The sequence below is a fragment of the Dreissena polymorpha genome, chromosome 6, assembly GCF_020536995.1.
Source record: "Dreissena polymorpha isolate Duluth1 chromosome 6, UMN_Dpol_1.0, whole genome shotgun sequence".
Lineage (NCBI taxonomy): Eukaryota > Metazoa > Mollusca > Bivalvia > Myida > Dreissenidae > Dreissena > Dreissena polymorpha.
The window spans coordinates 13,922,678-13,945,177 of NC_068360.1; the positions used below are offsets into that span (position 1 = coordinate 13,922,678).

Here is a 22,500-nt window from a genome sequence, read left to right on the forward strand (position 1 = left end):
ATATGCTAAACGAGGTTCAGCTCTACACTAAAACTTAATTGCGCATTTTCGTGAAAGTACTAAAACAAAGTAATACAACCAGAACATAAGTATGAATGATATAATATATGGGAATATAAGATATGTACACACTATCGTGAATAATACTTTGTTAGTTTTTCTACTAGAACGAACAATCAAAATTTATATACAGTGTATATGATAAATCTGGATGTGTGTTTATACTTGACACGGAAATTACGTGCAAACTAATTCTACTATTTTTACTTCTACTTTCTTACATTTTTTCTTCAGACACCCCATGCGACGCAGATATTCCGAGTTTGCCCGACATTCTACGGAGGTCTCCAAGCTATGTCCTGTCCGAGCGTGAAATAGTTATCAGGGATGATGCCTTGCCAGAGGGATGGTACAACATCGGACACTTCATGATCTCAACACAGTCAAACATTCCCGTCGGAGGATGTGGAACCAAGTGGCAAATGTATATGACATGTGAGTAAAACATACTTAATAAAGCATTAAGTCTGTGTTACATGCTGTTAACATGAATACACATTCCAACATACGTGACATTAAGACTATTAATTTTAATGAATTGGCCGATGAGTATGAAATGCGCACACAACTGTTGACAGTGTACATGCTTGAAGGCAATATTTATAAGATTAAGAATAAAACTTAATGACAAGCATGTAAATATAGATATAGGCAAATATATGTATCTAGATGACAATTAAATTTGCATAGTCGGCTCGGTACTGGGCCAAAGTGAACAGCATATATGTCATTGCAACAGCAATATGTAAAGTCACATTTTTAAAATTCGTAAACGAAATGAACAAGGACACCGTATTTATATCAATTGTCTTTATTTATTTTCAGCAATTTTAACAAATGTAGATTTGGGAAAGGAACTTAAGTGCGTTTTGTTAATTTTAATGTATATGTACAAAATGTAATAGCCATAGGCTGAAACTCTTTTGTCAACATTTGCTATTGATTTGAAAATAGTAAAGAAATATATGTGCAAATAAAACTATCTTACAACTACATTTTTGAAAAGAAAGATTCTTTTTTATTCGTAGCTTCTGTTTCTTCACTCGCGGACGGTGGTGAAGTCATCAGAAAAGTGCGACTGGTAAGCAGGAGCGCGATACAGGACGAATTTCCGGTCACCATTCGCAAGTGCGGCTCGGACCACCACGTGTACATACCGAAGGCGCCGGTCGCATTTGCAGGCTTCTGTCTAGGTATTACAGCTCGTTTCTGTTTCCACATAACACATTTGACTTTGTTATGTGTTTTGAGCTTTATTTAAATCATTATATTTCCGAACACGACGTTTTTATAGAAGAAACATGATACACAATTTAGACATGTAGAACATTCAAATAATTTAAAATGATACCTCTGTTTAACTATTCAACTTATTTACGACTGTATTATTTATGATGCATTTAATGCAAAACGGTAAGATATTTGTTCTCGCGCATTAACTGTGCAACCATTACGTCCAATTATGATGCCCTAAGTGCTTTTACTACCTTGATGACATTTTTTTAGATACTGGCGTGTCGTCCAATCCCGGACGAAATTCAACTGGCAGATGGTCGCAGCTCACGCAAGATCTCGATTTTACCACAAGCGTACCTGAAATCAATTTTGTGTGTGATGTTCTGGATGACGAGCACAGTAATGTCCCTTGCAGAATGTGTACCTCTGATGTTTACTACGTAAACGACGATTTCTACTACACCATCAACTGGTTAGTTCGATTTTTAAATGCATTTCTATGTAAATTTCTATATTGTCTTTATTTTTTGCAAGTTTAAAAAAATGTATGCATATTTACATATATAAACAGTTGTATTCACTGTTGCTAAAGGTACATCAACGATCATCTATGCATGTCTCTCGGCCCTTTTCAAAGGCCCGAACTAAGAAAGACATACCTGACTGAAACCTTGTTACGAGAACGTTGTCAACAGTCTTTGATTGGGTTTAAGGTAACTTACGTTATAACTATACTATTTATAAGTATATGTGTACACATATTGTCACCAATATGTTATTTCTGCAAGCTCTCTATAAATATATTAAATGCAATCAAAAAATGAGTTTGAAGGTTATTTCAGAAAACACTTATCTAAAAAGAAACGAAAAAGCTGAACGTTTTATAACCGAACGTATACATAAATGTGCTTATTTACTAGATGGCATTACTGCCAAGCCGTGATTCGTGCGTTAAGTCTGTGCACCGGTATCATAATTTGAGCGGGGACTGATGAACAATAATTACACGGTTACGATCCCGTATCTCTGATAAAAATTGCTGTGTCAGTTACTTGAAACATGTACATGCAATGTTGTTAAACCGCCAGGAATATTGCCTAACTTTTACTGACCGACGATGTATGAAGTCCTCATAAATACGTCAAACAGAATAGGAACAAAAACAAATATGACCGTAAAACAGAAAGATGAATTGCCTGAAACGTATTATACAGGTGCATGTTTTGCATTCTACGATAAGACCTACTACATATGGTACCGGGTAGTTGTTAACTGTTGTAAGTGTTCTCAAACACACCACATTTTTACATTTTCAAACTGACTTCTAGGTACAATGTTCGTACGAATGGTCTTTGACGATGTTTGGACCTCGGTCGACGCCCGTTACAAGCAACAGCATTGACACTGGGGTACCGGCGGTAAGCATCATCTTCAAAATAATCTTATGACACAAGCGCAATTAAATATGTATATTTTACTAAGTTACGAATACGAAATTACAAAGTTGATTTTATATTATTAAAAGTATACTTTTAATTGCATCGCATATATATTATTATTTTGCTCACTAAATTAGCAGATCCAACACAATCATACTGATGATAAATGTGTGTGGTTCCTTTATTGTCTTAATTAAGAATTTAGTGTATTGAGTTAACGTGAAAAATGCCAACGGACTGTTTTGGTTTTTTATCTTAGTTGTTTAAGTTTCGACCTAGATTCCGTGTGATAATTATTTGAAAGCAGGAACATCGACTGTCAATTGCAATGCAAGTTTTAATGCTCTAGAAAATGAAATCCCACTACACAGCTTTAAGGGATAACACTATCGGTGGAGGTGCACTGATTATTTTGAATAAACACTTTAAAAGTGGAAAATATGTAATCGACATATAGTATAGATATGAAAATTTTAGTTGCACAATTTTAATGATTATGTGTATGTTTTGATCAGAATGCTATATTCATTCATGTATGGAAATAATAATTATATTATTACAGTATAATAAAAACCACAAACAATGATGATGAAAATTTAAATGCATGACTTCACGGGTTGTATAGTGGGTTACTACATACCGGTATTCTCTGAACTTATATTTCGTATCATAGTATTCCCAAAGCATGGCGAGTTAGAACCTTTAAACATAGAGTTCTTCTAAAATAGACCACGGAAGTCATAAAACTTATCTTATAAGCGTTGATATTTTAGTTGTTTCATTTAGGTTTTATATTAAACATCATATGTTATGCAATTTATGATTCTGTAGTGTTTTTAGTGTTATAATTATTACAATAAATATTGTTGTTAATCAAATATAGAAATATAAAATATACAATTTAAATACAAATGGCCTAAATACATGTCTCTGATATATAATATGTTTTATTTACTCTCGCTAGGATTTTCCTCTTATGTTATTTTTTTAAATCCTATGACAATTCATTAACAAAATGGACCAAAAACGACATCCGTATATCTTTCATCGCAGAATGTAATTTTGTAAAGACATTTGTTAGATATCATGGATTCGAATCTGACGAATTTGCTTACATTTATATTGACAAAATATGGCCTATCTTAAATAGTTTTTATTTAATTACAGCAATTCATTACTGTACCGACCAACGGATCAGGCCAGACTTTCATCTCGTCAACACCGATTGCTTGCACCGACGGAGGTCTATCTAATAGTTCTTTGTCATGCTTAATCGAGTTTCCTCTCAAGCGTTCACACACTGACACTTGTCCACCAATAACAAACCCTAACGATAATCATCTTTGCGGGGCCAGATTAATTGGTGTAACACAAAATGGACTTCAATGGTTTGGATCGTGGGAAAGTTTCTACAGCACTGCTCGTTATGGATCCTTGTATGATTATAATGAAGGTACATACGTAAGTACTCAACACAAACGGCTAGTAACCCAGGGGAGTCACAGATTAGAAGATCGCTATATGGAAGAGTATTGTCCAACCTCTGCAGGGCTTGGTACACTTTGGAATGGATATATCTTGCCTACACAAAAGGTAAACCTTTCAGAGGTTGTCCGGAAATAAAATGCATATACATTTCATGCAGTATTCACTTCAAACTACGGTCTCCTGAAAAGCCTAAACATTAATTATGAACGTAAATTATAGTACATACATCTTAAAGAGATTAATTTCATTCTCGACGTTTTGAAAATCCTATGGTTATCGCATTATTGAAAATATATTTATTATTTCCTTTATATTGATATATATTTACTCAAAGGCTAAGCACGGATTTTACACAAAAATGAACATGTTTTAAAGCTTTACCTGATGATTTGTGTACTTTTACATGAAGTGAATAGTAATAATTTATAAATCATGTGTGTATCCAGATGATTGTCAGCAATACTAATACGACAAACAGCACGTGTTCAATTCGTTGGAGCAAAGACGACAAACAACCGATGTTGATTAAAACGAAAGGAAAAGAGTAAGATAAATGAGTGTTCTCATTTGCTTGAAAAAAGAAAAAAAACTAATAGCATCTAAATTTCAGTATTCAATAACTCTAGGTCTGATATGATCAACTGATTTAATTAAATATCGAAACCAGTTATTCATCTATATTATTTGTGTTTATATTAAGCATATAACACTATCATTTAAATTTACAATTTTATGAAAATTCGTTTAGAAGCGCTTTATTTTGAAATAGGTATATATATATTTTTTTTAATTTTTGTACAGATCGTGGAGCATTCCCATAGACTTGACCGGCGAGTTCATGTTATTCAGAAGTTTGGCATACCCTGTTGAGGTAGCTATTGAATTACTGTTTGAATAGTAGTAAAATTAAACAAAGCCGTCGTGTTAACAAAACATTCACAGCTTTCTGTTGATGTTTAAATATCAGTAGACATTGGTACATGTACGTTTTGAATACAACACATATATATGATTTATATCAAACAGGTTCAAATCAAGACAGAGAAATGCGAGTCGTCTCTCACAATCTGTGTTTGCGCTCTTTCATTCCGGGACGGCAACAAAATCTACACCGTTGGCATATGCGACGGTATAGCGACCCAGGGATTCGTTTGGGCAGCATCTGGCGAAGATCTCTTTTTAAGATACACTGAAACGGGATCGGTACATACACTTCTTTCTTTATAAAATTATAGTGTTTATTCTGTATTTGAAGTTTCACAAAGGCTTTGCCGACATAATTGTATTACACCGTTCTGTCTTAAAAACCCCCCAAAATAAACACATTTAATAATCTGGGTGATAAATATGATATGTTTGATATCTTTTGACTTATTCTAAAGTAGAAATTAATCATTATGCAATTATAAAATGATTATTGCATACACATTGTTCTTACACATCGCCCATAATCTGTATGTAAGCGAGAAATTCTTGAAAAAAAGCGTTTTTTTCAGATTCGCGTTCTGAACGGCATGGACGCTTTAGTGACCATAGATTATTATCTGCATTCACTGACGGTAGAGATATCAGACTCTGGAAGTGTGGAGGGCTTTACCTCGCTTGACGGTCTTTGTGCTTTCGAGTACAACACGTTCAGAGCCAGTACTGGAGGCCTGATGCTCAGTAGTGACGGATTCTTGAAAAGCTGGGGGTATTTTGTTCAATAAAAATTAGGTGTAACAGGAGTAACTATTTTGCTAAAATGGCAACATAAGATATAATTATGTTTAAAGTTATTGGTAGAGCTATTGGTATAATATGTGTTTTGATGCTGATGTGAGCTGTGGAAAGCATCTGTTCGTGAGTAGAAGTTTAATGTTTGTTATTCTGAAAATGCCTGTCAACAGAAACCCGAGAACTATTAAAAAAAAGTAAAATAACTAACCTGAGGTACGGCTTAAAATATGTTAACGTTTAAATTATTGCTCAGCGTTACTGATTTCTTGGCCAAACATTGCACATAAATGTCGTGCTTTGATATTTTAGTATTGAACCACAGACAACATCAAGTTTGTTAGAACCCAAACTCATCCACACCCAGTATGCATACAAAGAAACCATGTACAGCTGTAGCTGTCCGCTAGATTCAGAACTAATTTCTGGCGAGTACGCTGGCGTCTCCAAATGCACCAAAGAAAATGCTTACAACGTTACTCACAGCGGTGAGACTTGGGATGGATCTCTAGTGCCAGACTTCGCAATCGAGAATGTTACACTCGCTTTCGAATTCGTGAAGACGCCAAAGGGAGCAAATGCATATGAACGCCTATCAGTCTGTCTCTTTGACGGCTTTGACGGCTTCCTTTATGATATTTATTGGTAAGTTATACATATTGTAATTTAATGAGCTATTTAAGACCAGATATGTCGTACTGACATCCAATGTCATTATACATATGTTTAGATTTGTCTTACATCTTTGAAAATTTAAGAGTTTGTAGATACGTTAGGCTTTTGTTCGTTTTATGCTGCCATTCACGATGCACAAACCGATGACTTCGAATTATATTTTTCACTGTATCGAACATGTTGCTAAAACAAGTTTTATCTAAAATGCCAAAAGTCTGAATACATGAAGTCAGTAATAAAAAATGGTAATTATGTTCATTTTGGACGAAAATTATACACATCAGATTATACAGATTATAAAGTTGAAAATGTTGAACTGATCTTAATGACTGAGCACTAAAATTAATAGAAATTGTATTGTCACATGTAACTGTATTGGTAGCTTATAGGATCTTAAAGGATCCCATAAAACAGGAGTGAATTACCCTTTACATCTAAGAATTATTACAGTATATACATAGTTTTATGGTAACATACAATGTGAAGTATATTTCGCTGATATTCGACTGTTCGCCCTTAGTGATCAAATAACCGGATGTTTATTTACATTGAATTTTCAGGTATGCCGATACAACAATGATCCATAAAAAGTCAAAACAATCACTAACAACTAAAGATTTCAATAAAGTTTCATTTGACACTCTTATGAACGCCTATAGTTCTAGCAGCAAAGGAGTGTGCGCAGTCAACAAATTAGTAAGTCGATGTTGTAGTCTTAATCTATTCACAAACGATGTTTATGTTTCATATCGACATTATTTCCTCAAGTTTGATAATAATATCAATGCTTAGTATTATATTTAACTTCAAAGTCTAACTCACAAAGTCAGTTATGTTTAAAAAAAAGGTTGCTGTAAATATTATTTGGTGAAAATGTATGTCCGACCTTCGGTAAAATATTCGAAGATTAAAAAAATCTAAGTACAATACATAATAACAATGTATTTCTATTACATTTCACATATTAATAACAAACTAATATGATAACATTTTGTCCACAGTGGCGTTGTGCTGTGTCGGTTCTGAATAACAAAGGCGTGGAAGTTTTGGGAGCATCCTACAGTGAACCGTTTGAGTTTATCACAGTAAGTCCATATACCATATTTCTATTATAATTGTATGTACAGTTATAAAATTATTATAAATGCGCAATCTTTTACGACATAGTTCCTTTATAAGAAAGTTGTATAGTTATAATAAAAAATAAGTGCACTTTACTGATTTATTTTTCCTGAATAGCACTGAGCATTTGTGTTTGTATCTGTTCTATTTTGGTTTCCAACCAATTCATTTACTTGTAACATAAACGGCCTAGTATTCTTTCTGAATAGTTTAAAGACAAGTTCGTTTCCATGGCAAGAGGCGGCGAGGTTGACTTCCATTTTACTGTGAACCTCCCAGTTGTTTGCTTGGATGGAAAGGAGTGCAATATCGAAGTCAAGGTCATTGACGAAAGCGACGACTATCAGTGCCAAGATTCTACATTGGCCGTCAAGGTCTGTAGATATTAAATATTAGATTCTTTAAGATCTTGCTTAAGGATGGTCTAATTTTTTTGTTTGAACTTCCACTTGTGTTTTACGTAAACAGTTTAAATATTTAGCTTACGTTTAAACTGCTTGATGCATAACTTGCAATGCCAAATTTAAACCTTCTTTAGAACGAGCGAACATGCGGAGATTACATCAGAGGTATCCAGGGGTTCAATAACATTAACAATTTTCAAAAAGAAAGGTTCATGATTCTGACGACGAAGAACAACAACAAATACTCGCTGAGAGATGCGTTCGCTATGACAGTGTTCATCGAATCAGAGGGTGTAGTCGAGCCGTTCTGGAATGACTGCTACTTTGAGGACAAAATCAATGTACGGAAATGATGTGTAATATTCTGCACATAGTTAGTGGTTAATAGATGTGAACTGTGGATGAATTGGTTCTAGAATAACTGCATATTTTAATTGATTTACTTAAGCTATATTATTCAATTGTGTTTCTTTTGATAACAACTGTTTTTACATATCACAGCTAATATAAGAATAGTTATGGTCGTTTGCCACCAATATTGCAACACTTTGCGCGAAAACTATTTCTTATAATCTGATATTGTACATTTTTTATTTTGCTCGTGTAACTACTTCTAGGTGTTCGTGCGCGACATCGACACATTCTGGAAGGGAGTATACTGCTATACCAACAATGATCCGCGTCTGATGACATTCGATGGACAGTACGTGGAAATTGTTGACAAAGACGGACTAAAATGCTAAACATGCTTAACTGAAATATTGTAGTAAAGATTATAATTTCTATTTAACTGTTCAATGACCAATAAACAGAAAGGGGATATTAAGATTTTTTTTCAAATAATGTTTTTAATTAAAAGTCTGCAAACGTCTTCTTTCTAGTTTGTCAGTGTGTTATTATCAATCGTTTTCTGCGGCTATTATTACTCGATCAAGTAAATGTGATACGTCAGTGTAATTTCGATTCGCACGAAGTGCTTTCAAAACATATCCTTACTTAATACAGTGTTATATACGGATAACTTTTGGGGAAAAAACTTTATTGATTGAATTTAAAATGCGTTGAACTATTTCGTTGGAAAGGAATTGACATGGAAGATAGCTCGATTCTATTGCGGGATAACTTTATATCGATTCTATAATTTGATTACTGTAAATATTGGGTCCACTTTATTAAAAAACAGCAACGCATACGTTTACGTTCTTCAATTAACATTCGACGAACGATATTCGATGATGTTGCCAGAAAAATCAATATTCAGTTTGTAAGATAAGACAAGATATTAAAGGCTGTGTTGACGCTTTCCTATTACATTTGTCCTACATATTTTTCTCATACTTGTTGAAAAGGTTTCAGCAATAGCCCTTTCAATTTTGACGTTAAATTTTCCAGGTATTATAGTATGCAGTTGTCGGGAGAATTCACACTTTATCAGCACCATAAGTATCCGATTGAAGTAAGCTTAATGCTTTAAATGAAAACATATATTATTGATTGCCATAAACTGTGCACATATATTGTATGAATGTTTTAATTTGAACAAAATATCACAATTAACTTGTATATACGAGTTTACAAAGTTTATAGTTTTTGTCACTATCACAAAAGCTAAATACTCTGTGTATTCACATATATTAATTACAGTGTTACGAATAAAATTGGTATTGTATTGAATATGTAGATCTTATCCATTTCAGCTTATTATACCAGCATGATATTGTATAGCCATCTATTAAATAATAAAGCAATGATTAAAGTGTGCTTTTTATAAGAGAACGATTAATGATTGACGAAGAAAACACTTCCGACCGTTTAAGACCAATGTACCTAAAAAGAAGTTTTTTTTTTCATTTTTCTGAATCTTGTAGTTGTTTATATCAGAAAAAGTTTACTCGTCCATGTTACATGCGACATTAATTTATAACAAGCCAACACATATTTCTCTGTTAACTATAATGTATTTAATTTCTTTTCAGGTCCAGATCCAGACTCAACCCTGCTGGCCAGGCGGTTCACAAACATGCACGTGCGGAGTGACCGTGCGGGCCGGACGTGACGTGTACACAGTGACCCACTGTGAGGAAATGCATCTGCTAGAGTGGATAGAACTTGCCGATGACGTCCTAGAAGTTTATATTGAACCGGGATATATGCACAAGGTAGCCTTTTATATAGATCAATCTTATTTATTAATGCAATCATTTTTAAAGACAGAATAGGTGTTTTTGTGTTTAACCTATTAATATGCCGCGACCTGCGACAGTTTGTTGTTTTAGGCTGAATCATATAAACGCAAAGTAATAAAACTTTTTTTATTAGAAACATTATTTTGGAACTACCAAACAAACTAAAACAAAGGAAAACATCAACACATTGCTATGAACACCAAATAAATTGTGTTTTGCTATCTTATATGTTTAAAAAAATGTATGATGTCATGAAGGTGACTAATACGATAGCATTTATTAAATGTTTGTAAACGTTGTTTTTCACAGTTTTACCTTCCGCAAGGAACGATTGTTGAGGCACGTTATTTCATCAGCCCCTGGTGGTCAACGATGAACGTCTACGTGTACCCATCGCCTGATGACATGAACCGTGTTGGAGGATTATGCGGGACATTTAACGGTAACTGGCAGGATGACTTCCTTCATAGCGACGGCGTTTCGTTGACTCCAAGCCCGGCGAACGACTGGGGATTCTGGTGGTGGTGGCGTTGGGGCGGCAATCCAGATAACTTCTCTGCGTCATGGAGGTTAACGTGTTATTCGTGTATACACACACATGATGATGAAAAATCGAGCTCAGTTTAAACAATCAGTGACTTACATACACACATGTATTATATAATTAACACGGATAATTATAAGACGTCGATATTGATGAACATCTTTATTTGATACAGTGTTCCAGAGGAACGCTCATTGATGAACGCAGAATACGTAGCTTCTCTGGAATCATGGAACACTAACGACAAATTGTGTGTCTGCCCGTTGATAGTCAACAAGCGAGAGAAATGGTGCTCCCGAAATGAGGACAAAACATGCGTCGATTTCATATGTAAGATTGGCTGTTGTTTTAAGATAAAAAATATATTAAAATTATATTTCTTTAAACCATAAGAATACTTTTATAATTTTGACAAGAATAAACAGGTATAAGTTTTATTGTATCTTTATTAATTTGTCCGAATATGTTGATATATCGTTTTTTAGATAAAAAACGCGGCAAGAGAATACAAAAGATTCTGAGAGATGAACGTTCGGTAGATACTTTCCAATACAGAGAAGAGTCGGATATAAGGGAGCGGCTGCTTAAACTGTCTCTAAGGAAGAAACGGAGCGCATCCAGAGTAAAGGTAATATATGATAGAGGTCTACAATGAGGTATTTAAAACACAAGTTTAAATGCTAAAGCAAGGTTTATAAGTATAAGGTGCGTGCTTCAAGCTTGAATATAAGCAAAACGCATTTCGCGTTGACAGTTAAAAGCGCTTATTTGGTTTAATATAACAAGGGAAGAGCTCATCAATTGAAAAGGTAATACTCGCGTTGGTTGTTTTATTTTGAATATTTTAAATACTGTGTTCGCATATATTTTATTGGGACTTTTTGAAACAAAATTTGCATTTACAGCGTCAGGTTGATGCACCGAACCCTGCAGACTTGGAAGCGGACTATATTACGGCACAGGCATCTTGCAAGGCCTATCTGAAAGAGAACTGTGGTGGAGACTTAGCAGAAGAAGTATCCGAGAGAAATGAGAATCAGTCAAGTTCCTGTGCTGAGGATAAAATGGTTAGAATTGTTACAGTTAACGTTCACTTGTTCTATTTGCTTATTATAACTTGATGCGTATTTTCTTTGTTATGATCTAGACTGGTGTTTCCACTAGAACACTTAACGGAACGATAACAGAACTATTTAAGATGTAAATGCATATTTAACTTTAGCTCAACTTACGTTTATTTGATTTGTGTTATGTTTATGTGTCCATTCTTTTATCTAAATGAGTTGGCATCAATTGATTACACGTTTGCGTTATAATTGTAATTTCAGTTCAATTTGACTGCCACTGGTCCCGAAGAAAGCACATGTCGTAACATACAGTCAACAACTATGATGATAGTTGATAAAGACGTCGAATTTCAGGTCATTTATTATTACAGGAAACTAAATAAATACGCATTGCATGGTAGATAAACACTGAATAATTGTTCTTATTGGTCACTTTATAAAGTAAAAGATATAAAAAAAACATTTAAACAAATCCAAAGCAACTAAAAATACATATTAATCAAGGCAAAATGCAATTGTTTTAATTATTTGATAAAATTATATATATGTATTTAGACCAATCTATGAAATCCAAGGGACCAAAACAAGCTATTTGATTAATGAACGGACAATATACAGCTATTCATAATGCTACAATATGTTTAATTGAGATTTTGTTTAAAATGTTGATGTATTTTCAATATCATGCGCGAGATATTTCTTGACTTTTGTGCACGATTTCTTAAATATTCAAAATAGTTTGTCCAATGACAAATAAGGACAGAAATTTGAAAAGTAAAATACAAATAATTTAATACATCTCCAGAAAGAGAACCCAGAAAAGGCCCTACTTGTCATCGCCTCATGTCCAGACAACTGCAACAACCAAGGAAATTGCTTCAAATGGTAATCCTTTGCGCGCTGTACAAATAATCGTATTCCTGTCGTAAGTGTTCGCGGTGATCGAGAAATACCTGCTGGAACGTGTTAAGTTTTGAATAAATATATTTTGAATTGAACAAAAAATATAATTTCTCTAGCAAGTTGTTGCGGTGCTCCAGATATATCAGCTGAAATTTAAAGTGTATGCTCGGTTATATATATAGAATATATAAACAATTTGATTAACTAGAAATGTTTTACTGATGAAGGAGTATTGTCCCTTTCACATCATGGATGCTTACACGATTTTGTACCCATTTATTCACTGTGTACGTTTGGTTTTTAACATATTATTACTGAAACATATGTACGAAACACAAACAAAAATCGCAACAAGACATTTTAACAAGTCCTTAATAGTAGTCATATGTATTCTGTGTAATCGATCACATCGCAGTAAATGGGTTCACAATGATACATAATTTAATTTCTATGCAAATTAATTGTATGTATTTCAGGGACGTGCATCTGTAACGAGCACTACGACCCAGAGTCCAACTGCAAACTTGACCTTCGCGATCCTCCAACCATCGTAGATGCCACTGGTGATGGAAACTGTAACCCTAGAGACAAGGCCTGTCACTACATCCGGTTTACAACACGAGACGGATGCAGTAATAGAACTGTCTGTTCCATTACCCTCAAACAGGTGGGTACTTTGCCAAACAATTGAAACATAACACATTGCTTGAAAAACCATTATCAAATATTCCAGTAGCGTTTGATACAACTGTTCGATTGAGATTATTACGCAAATAGTAAGGATTATAAATCCACCTGATTAATCGGTTATTCATTAAAGTTTGATTCAAATACTACATGCACATTCATCTTGCAAAATGTGTCTGTAAGACTATGTGGACAAGTGAAGTTTGTAGCATGTATTCATTTCGATTCACCGGATAGTTGTTTCGCTTTAAATGCATTAATTCATTATTTACTGCTTCTGATTCAACTTACAAGTGGGCACTGTCCAGACCGGGAGTTATATCAGCTCTGTTCGTTCGGTCATTTAAAAAAGGCATGTACCCAATTTCAGCAACAGTCAGTCTGTATCCTTTAAATAAATCAAGCTAGCTATATAACGAGGCATAGTTTAAATCGATCAGAATTTTAATACAACGAGTTGTCTGTTACTTAATAAACGACCATATTTCTGCCTTATTTTTGGCTCGTAGTATATAAAGTGCGAAAGAGTTTTTAGTCAGATTCATTCTGTAACACGCTTGTTTTAAAAGCGATTCTTAATTTATCAGGTTGAAATTATGTAGAATGTTTAGTTGTACCTGCGAAATTAAAAGGCAATTTAGAAACAATTTTCAGTTCATTCTACGAGTCCGATTATGAAGTTATATATAGTTAAGTTGACTCATGTTGAAACGGCATTTTTCATGTTTATGATTCAAGTACAAGATAGATGGATCATCGACCGAATCCGTTGTTACAACGGTACCCGCCAACTGTCCTAACAACTTTGACGCCTATTGTCCAACCACTGTGCAAAGCAGAAAAAGACGAGAGGCCGTCGATGAAATCATCGCAGAATCGGTAAATTTGATAGCCGTAGTTGTTAAGGAACTGAAAATAATTGGTTGATAATTGTGTAATATGTGTCACGAGCTATTCCTTATTCCTTAACCTGTTGTTTTATTTGTATAGCTATTTCTACAGAATGCTGAATGTTCAGGTAAAGTTACGCTGTTTTTTCCAGTATAATGTGTCCCTTAGCAACGACAACTCCTCGTTCAGTCAACCTGAAACGGTTACAGTGTTGGATACCACTTGCGTAAAAATTGAGAATGGAGCTGCAGTGATTATGGTAATTAATAAACAAAATTTATATTTATTGGCATATACACATATTTGAATGAACAAAATGACACCATGAAGCAACACAAAACAATTCGTTTTTCACAGCAAGACAACACAAAATCGAATTGAAACAAGTTTATGCATGATTAAGGCAATTTAATTATTCTCCCCTCCCCACCCCCACCCCCCAAAAAAGCTCATTACTGATGTTCGGTTTGAGTATTAGCAAATTGTAGCAAACCGCAAATGATCACTGGCTTACTATTTAAAAATGAATATTTTGAGCGCTTTACCGACGAATACGTATTGCATTTTGGTTATACTGCACTGGCAATAATATAAATAATGACATTTTCTCATTATTAAAAAAAATATTTTTAGGATGGCTACTGTCTAATCGAAAACGTTTGCCACGGTAACTTCACAGACTTGGACGAGTGTCATACATGCGACCCTACCGTCAAGAGGTTTTCATGGATTCTCAAGGTATTGTGTTATCCAAATACATTCCAATGTATTTAGTTGTGAATAGTATAAGCATTTCGTAATGTTTGAAGGCACTTTCCGTTCAAAAGTCTTTAAATAATTTGTGAATAATTGCAAAGCAAAAGTCGAATGGGCGATTTTGTTTGATAAGAAATACTGATTAGATAGACGAGCCGTTTAGGATAGAATAATTAAATCTTAATTACAAAGACTCGGCAAAAGTGTTTGCGTACCAAAACCATTGATAAACAACTATATATTATTGCGTTTGTTTTTGAAGGATAATTACTGCGACATAGGAGGAGTGTGTTATCCATCAGGAAATGTTTCAACCATCAGTTGCATATCTGAGTGCAACCCAACCTTGGACAAATACACATGGTCACAGAGGGTAGGTGTCCAATGACTTGTCTGTCTTTTACTCGATATTGATTTAAAACACCAACAACAAATACTAGCGGTCAATCAACAGCGGAAAATCTCAACAAGGGGGCAAACACACTCTAGTTATCAGGATATGTGTTTTGACTGACACGGAAGCATGTCGAAAATGATTTTATTAATAATAACAGAAATGCGAGTTATATTTTTAAGATGTTGTGTCAACGTCTGAATGATGCTATATTCTTGTATAGAAAGCAGTCCTCTGACGATGTAATAATTACCTTTCGGTGTAAAATAGCAGATAAATGACGTACATGTTATAAGCTACGTCCATATTTCTTGGCATCAGTAACGTTTGAATACAGCTTTTGTTGGTATCATTAAAGGTTCTGTGACAGTCCATAAGATTGTTGACACCCACCTTTACTTTTGTTACAATTGTTTGGATACGCACTAAATATATATATATATATATATATATATATATATATATATATATATATATATATATATATATATATTCGAATTTAAGCTAATTCTAAATAACATATTATTCTTAATAATATTTTTTAAATGATCAAAATGACACAATGAAGCAACACAAAGCAATGCGTTTATTACAACACGACAACACAAATTTAATTCAAAAACGTTTTTGCATGAATAAGTTAAAAAAACAACAGTTATTTATATTTAAGAAAGGTTTGTCTATTTAAAGGACGACGTCTGCAGCATTGATGGGCAGTGTTTCAACGACGGGGACACCAACACGTCCCCAGAGGAATGCCTCTACTGTGATCGGGTCAAGGATCAGTTCTCGTGGTCACAGGAGGTATGTCTACATGTTATGTCATCTGTACGTTCGTCGGTCCATCCCCATTATTTGGTTTACGCTCTCAAGATTAAGTAGTTTTCATTTGAATACAAGCAAACTATCTGAAAATGTTTATTGTCATAAAATGGAGGCCACATATATAACATGCTAAATCTCATGAGGCACTTTAGATTAATAGCACGTGTATGTTGTCCATGTTGATTCATACATTTCATTTTGGTGACACTTTTTGTATAATTTAACATTTATGTATCCAATAGATGTAATACAATACAATACATTTTACCTTATCATGATGTTTTAAAAGGCAGTATCACCACGGCGAATGACAGGATCATCAATTACACTTACACATCAACGGCTCGACGTGTGAATACAAACTCCCGACATTAAATCGCATGATAAAATCCGAAACAACGTCGTGGAGAATTTATTAAATGATTGAATGATAGAGCAAGGACATTTGTGTTTCTCAGCATAAACCATTGTTGATCTTGTTAAAACATATTTCCTGACTTACATAGATTGTAATTGGTCTTTAGCCCAGTTTCTTGTAGTTGTCAAGAAAATAGCATGTAAAAAGTGTGATCAAAACGAAAATATGATGAACATAAGAGTTCCAGTTCAACGCCATGTACATTTTTGGGAACGACGTATTTTAGTTCTATAAAACTGTAATCAAAATGTTAAACAAGTGTTTATTTTCAAAAGCAGTTAATGTTGTTGGTTGTAAAGCATATGTGTGTTGTTAGTATGGCTAAGTTCATATTATTCAATGAGGCTTTGTTTGGCATAATTATTCGAGTTCACCGTTTATATTGACGATGGATTATGCCTGTGCAAACCAGTCATTCAAATATGTTTTTTCCCCATGCACATGTACACGTTTCAGGGTGGGTTTTGCTACATAGCTGGTGTTTGCTACGCCGACGCCGCAGTGAATCCCACAGATGCTTGTCGGTATTGTAACGTTTCCGTAGATACGGCAACTTGGCAACAGAATGTGAACGACTCAGGCATGTCGAATATATAATAAAAATATTCCATTCGTGTAAAGTTGTTCTTGAAAATGCAAACGTAATCAATTTACGTATTTCATTGTAAACATGCATTAATTAATAAGTTACTTTACTTTTTAGCACTAATATCAAATCATACACATAAAGATAATACATATTTCTTAATGTACTTACGAGATAAATGCGCAATAAATAAGAATAATACAATTTGAAATAACTCAGTATAGGAAAATGAAACTCTATAAAATCTGAAGGCAGAAAACGTTTTTTTTTAAATTTGCATGAACATGTTTCAGCTTGTGAACTCGAACAAGAAGAAAAGGATGATAATAGCGTGGTTATTGGTGTCGGGGCGGCACTAGGAACCGGAGCTGCCGTAGCACTGGCTATCGCGATTGGGTTCTACATTTACAAGAAAATGCATGTCTCAAAAGTTGTGGCCGCTAGGTACGTTTTCATTTTGTGTGTGTGTGTGTGTGCTATTTATTGATATTATTTTAGTATATTTTACATGATGAAGTAAATGGTTTATCATGGAATCGCCATTTTCGTTCGTCCGTCTGCCTGTTTTTCCGTCTTTCCATGTGTCTGTTCGTATAAAAAAAAACTTTTTCACAAGCGTTTATTTTCAATTTTGTAACACGAAGACCTTGTTCCTTTTTATTATTTATCATCCTGAGTTGAAATCTCATAATGAGGGTCACATTATTTAATTAAACGCTTCTAAGAAAATAATTGTAAATGCGTTTTCTCTAAAACCGTAGTACACTATTCAGCCTCTTCAATTTATTTAACAATGTCTGCACCGATGTGGTCAAAACTGGTAATATCGTGTGTGCTTACTTCTTAAAAGGGGGTCATATCTTTTGTGCTAACTTCTTACATGTTATGAGATTTGGCGCCGGTGTGTGTTTGTGGGGTGGGGGGAGGTCATACGATTGAAAGTGTTTTATTGCATTCAATTCCACGGTTAGTACAATACAAATAGCCACAGTCATTCAACAAGAAGTGTTACGAGTTTTAATCACAATGGTGTATTCTTCAAACCAAACTGATATGCTTGACCTTTCAAATATATAATTTTTACCCACGCCGGCTGAATTGTATTGACGTCATTAAAAATTTGCAATAACATATTTCAGGACCACGGGTACGTTGTTCGATACCTCGAAGAACAAGCACTTCAAGTTCCGAGTGGAACCGATGAGGACAGACCCGGTAGAGCAATTACCCATGTCGGACTACAACATGCCGTCCACTAGTGTGGACCTTAACAGCGCAAGAGTCCCGGACAATCTGTACAACTGATATCAGTGTAGGGACGGTCTCGTTTTGATTTCTGGACTCTAACAACGCAAGAGTCTCGTTACATCTGTTGAAATAAATAGCTGTGCAAAAAATACATTTTGCGGTTATGGGCGGCTATTTGATTTAAATTGGTGAAATATGTGTACATGAACTGTACAATACAAAATTTGATGTCTACTTTGTGAAAATTAAACACATGAAAAAAATTGATTATCCCTATTTATAATATTTAATGTGATAAATTATTTTCAATCTAAGTAATAGCAAATATAATCATTATTTGAAATGAATGATAATTACTTCCATAGACGTGTCTGCTATTTTGTTTGTTTATTTTGTATTTAAGATTGCAAGTCGAGTTTAAGCTCATTTTAAATCGTTTTGAATTCATTCGTATATATCACTGATCTGCGTATTGCAGAAAATATGTTTACAACGAAATTGAACAATAAGTGTATTTTACCTTTATATTCTTCTTACTGTAATCTACATTATTGCATTCTGCATTCCTAATTTAAGAAGATTAAAATTTAACACAAACCACATTTCCAGATTAACAGATTATTTCAAGTTTATAGATAGTATAAGCTGAAATATTACAGAGAGCAGAAATATTATGTTTTGTCATGTTCTTTGCAAAATTACAAAATTTGTTTTATTTAATGTATACTTGTGTTTCCTTATTGAATTTAATAATACATTATTAATCTTTATTAACATGTATGCCTATTAAAGTCGATTAACAAACTAATAATATTACTAATAATATAACGTATGAATAATTACCAAGTACATACACATACATATTAATCAACTGTTATTACCGGTACTAGATTACCACGCTAAAAAATTGCATGCAACTGTGTTGTGGTTTTATAATAAAACGATATATCTAAAAGACGCACGCCTCAAGCAAACACGAATACTAAAATATGCCCTTTTTGTAATATTGAAACTGTTATGTATTGTTTATCATGTTATTATCTTTATGTTCAGTTACAAAAACCAGTTATCACTGTATATATTATGTTTGACTATACTTTTACTTTAATGATCATTAACCAATTACTTCTTATCTCGTTTGATTGTCTGTGATATATATTAATTTTATATCTTTAATGCTTAATAAAATCTAACAATGGATGTGTTTGCATTCTTTGTTCTTAAATTTACAAAAAATATATATAATATACTAGTCCGATAAGACTTTAACAAAATATCCCATGACAGGGACTCAGTCAAGATTAAGTTGCAGTAAATTCATGTTTTGCAACGTGTATTCGTCTGTTGTCTGCGACATAATTTTCCGAACTGAATTAAAATGTATATTTTCTACTTGCCGTTGAATTTTTACATTTCGGTGTTAAATCTGTTTCAATTTTTGAAAGCTATCAACCGACGAAACCACATTCAAAAATAAAAATATATTACATGTGTTAGCAAGCATTTTACGTTTGCGGACATACACCTATTATGTATTACATTTCTATGCGCGTGGACACAGATCACATGCAAGCAATCAAACGAACAATACAAACATTTGTGCTTAGCTATGCACGAATTGTTCATCGTTAACAGGCATCGTTAATATACGCATTAAAGCAGAAAACCTTAGCAACCTGTATAATATCAACTTATCTATTCTAATTAGGTTCAATACAATTTGTTTAACACAATCTAAAACGATGTGAAGTGACTGTGCCGAGGTATGACGCTTATCAAAACTCTCAAGAAAATATGTCTTATCTTCATTTAATATATATTATCCTTTCTACAATACAATAACTTATTCAAAACAAAATCCGAATGTTAAACAGCAATATATTTTGTATTGCACTGTATGCCTACCATGCACACATTAATGAAGTTGGAGTATGCCAAAGTCACAGCTGATTTCCCTTATACAGGTTGCGTCATGGGTTGGCTCATAATTATACGGGCAAAAGCCCGCGTAGCGGGCGTTGACCGTTCATACATATGGAAATTTAGACAAAACAATATGCATAGGGATGCATCTCAAACAAATTTGCCACGCGTCATATACTTTCGCAATGCAATTATCTCCCTTGAATACTCAGCTTGTCCATGTTCTGCCTCCGTTTGTTTAGTTGCGATTTTTTTTTTATCCGAGTATTTAAATATTTTAATGTCATTATTATCCTCACAAATCAATAAATAAAACTGTTTAAAAAATTGATTCGCTGAATTCATGAACATCGGCGTTGATTTCGAGCTCTCAATTTTTTAAGGGGAGCTAACCTATGCGCATACAGCGTCCGGTAAATAACGATACCCTACTGTTTACTTGTCAGAATTCGTGACGCATTTACCATTCGCTCTCAGAAAGCAGTTGTCCGTCCTTCCGTCCGTCCGTCCGGCACTTTTGTGTCCGGAGCCATATCTTGGAAGTGCTTTGGCAGATTTCATTGAAACTTGGTATGAGTTTATATGGATAAGAGGATGATGCACGCCAAATGGCGTTGTACACCATCGAATAATAACGGAGTTATGGCCATTTGTATTTTTTGTGTGTCCGGAGCCATATCTTGTGTCCAGAAGTATAATGGCGGGGGATATCAATTCAACGAATTTGCTTGTTAAAATGTGTATTTTATTGATTTTTCTTTTGTTAATTACTTAAGAAGATGGTCTGTCAAGCGCTGGGCGTCACACACTCCATACAGTATTCTGCGCAGCAAAACTAACTGGATGCTAAATACTCAACAACGATGCCATTCTGTATCTATCAAACTTGCCATTGATGGAAATTATGCAATTGTGGTCTTAAAATATTCAATTGTTCTGTTGAGTGTTATAAAGCATAAGTAGATAGTAAAGAAACTGCAGTTATTATGAAGAGTGTCTGTTTGTCATCAAAAAGCAGTTTCAGCATAACAAATATCAGATGTGCAAACAATAGTAAAAGAGAAGTGAAATAAACAACTAGCAGAGAGCGCACATGTTAAATTTATGTTTATACTAATAGTGCCCATGCTTTTTTATAATTTTTATGTAAGTCTAGTAGTTAATAAAAAGCATGCCACAAGCAAGGAAGCGTACTCTGAGTTTTGGGATCATTGTGTTTTGAAGACTTCTAGCAAAACTTTTAAACAATATCAACTAGCATGTTTTACTATAGAATTGTTTAATTGAATGTTAATTTTTCTGTCCCATGATATAGTGGAAAAATTGTGAATATTTTAATTGCAAAAATGCCTGTTGATCTTAGACATATACCTTTTTTATTCTTGCATAAATAATAATTAGACACATCATGCTGTTTTTTATGTATATGTTTTTTTTATGTTTCATCAGTTTATGCCATGAGCAATCGCTTTAAATTCCTTCTTCTACTTCTTCCCATAAAGTGCATGGAGCATCACCTTAGGGTAAAGAAAAAGACCACTTTAAAGCTGAATGCAAAAAATCCGGGAATCATTGTTGTGTTTACTTTTTTGGCTTTAATTGAATTCCAATAGTTTTCTGATTTACCTTTGCAGGGTTTTCATTTAGATATGCGAATAAAATAAGGTAAACACCCGGCTCCTTTTTAAAGCTTAAACCGAATAAATACATTCGTATAACTTTTTTAAAAACAGATAAAACGTTGATGAATCCAAAACTATAAAAGTTCAAAAGAAGTTGCAAAAGAAAATAAATAGGAGAAAATGTGTATTTAATAGTAAATATATTTCTACCGTATAAAAAAACGCCTTCGGTATGCGTGTTTACTTGCTTGTTTTACTGTAGTAAACACTATTTGATTTATGGTACCATAGGAGGATTGTGAATTCATTT

The 22,500-nt window shown here is 33.9% G+C and overlaps 2 protein-coding genes across 2 annotated transcripts in view; both read left to right on the forward strand.

The window, feature by feature from the left end:
- LOC127834316 (uncharacterized) overlaps positions 1 to 12,826 on the forward strand; it is a 32,190-nt gene extending 19,364 nt beyond the window's left edge. Inside the window, exons 23-46 of the mRNA XM_052360059.1 lie at positions 295 to 495; positions 1,089 to 1,253; positions 1,567 to 1,768; positions 1,889 to 2,009; positions 2,625 to 2,714; positions 3,903 to 4,328; positions 4,670 to 4,767; positions 5,025 to 5,094; positions 5,250 to 5,426; positions 5,720 to 5,916; positions 6,252 to 6,584; positions 7,175 to 7,310; positions 7,616 to 7,699; positions 7,946 to 8,110; positions 8,275 to 8,481; positions 8,758 to 8,843; positions 9,533 to 9,596; positions 10,117 to 10,299; positions 10,636 to 10,895; positions 11,046 to 11,200; positions 11,356 to 11,498; positions 11,776 to 11,937; positions 12,199 to 12,291; positions 12,743 to 12,826. Coding sequence (XP_052216019.1) covers positions 295 to 495; positions 1,089 to 1,253; positions 1,567 to 1,768; positions 1,889 to 2,009; positions 2,625 to 2,714; positions 3,903 to 4,328; positions 4,670 to 4,767; positions 5,025 to 5,094; positions 5,250 to 5,426; positions 5,720 to 5,916; positions 6,252 to 6,584; positions 7,175 to 7,310; positions 7,616 to 7,699; positions 7,946 to 8,110; positions 8,275 to 8,481; positions 8,758 to 8,843; positions 9,533 to 9,596; positions 10,117 to 10,299; positions 10,636 to 10,895; positions 11,046 to 11,200; positions 11,356 to 11,498; positions 11,776 to 11,937; positions 12,199 to 12,291; positions 12,743 to 12,826 — 3,902 coding nt within the window. The remainder of the gene's footprint in view (positions 1 to 294; positions 496 to 1,088; positions 1,254 to 1,566; positions 1,769 to 1,888; positions 2,010 to 2,624; positions 2,715 to 3,902; positions 4,329 to 4,669; positions 4,768 to 5,024; positions 5,095 to 5,249; positions 5,427 to 5,719; positions 5,917 to 6,251; positions 6,585 to 7,174; positions 7,311 to 7,615; positions 7,700 to 7,945; positions 8,111 to 8,274; positions 8,482 to 8,757; positions 8,844 to 9,532; positions 9,597 to 10,116; positions 10,300 to 10,635; positions 10,896 to 11,045; positions 11,201 to 11,355; positions 11,499 to 11,775; positions 11,938 to 12,198; positions 12,292 to 12,742) is intronic.
- Positions 12,827 to 13,258: 432 nt separating this feature from the next.
- LOC127834318 (uncharacterized) lies at positions 13,259 to 19,847 on the forward strand. Its single transcript, XM_052360061.1, has 10 exons — positions 13,259 to 13,262; positions 13,317 to 13,507; positions 14,266 to 14,406; positions 14,570 to 14,677; positions 15,052 to 15,156; positions 15,437 to 15,547; positions 16,259 to 16,372; positions 17,268 to 17,391; positions 17,691 to 17,841; positions 18,537 to 19,847. Exons 1-10 carry the CDS (start codon positions 13,259 to 13,261, stop codon positions 18,700 to 18,702), a joined length of 1,215 nt encoding a protein of 404 aa, XP_052216021.1. The 3' UTR covers positions 18,703 to 19,847.
- The last annotated feature ends 2,653 nt before the right edge of the window (positions 19,848 to 22,500 follow it).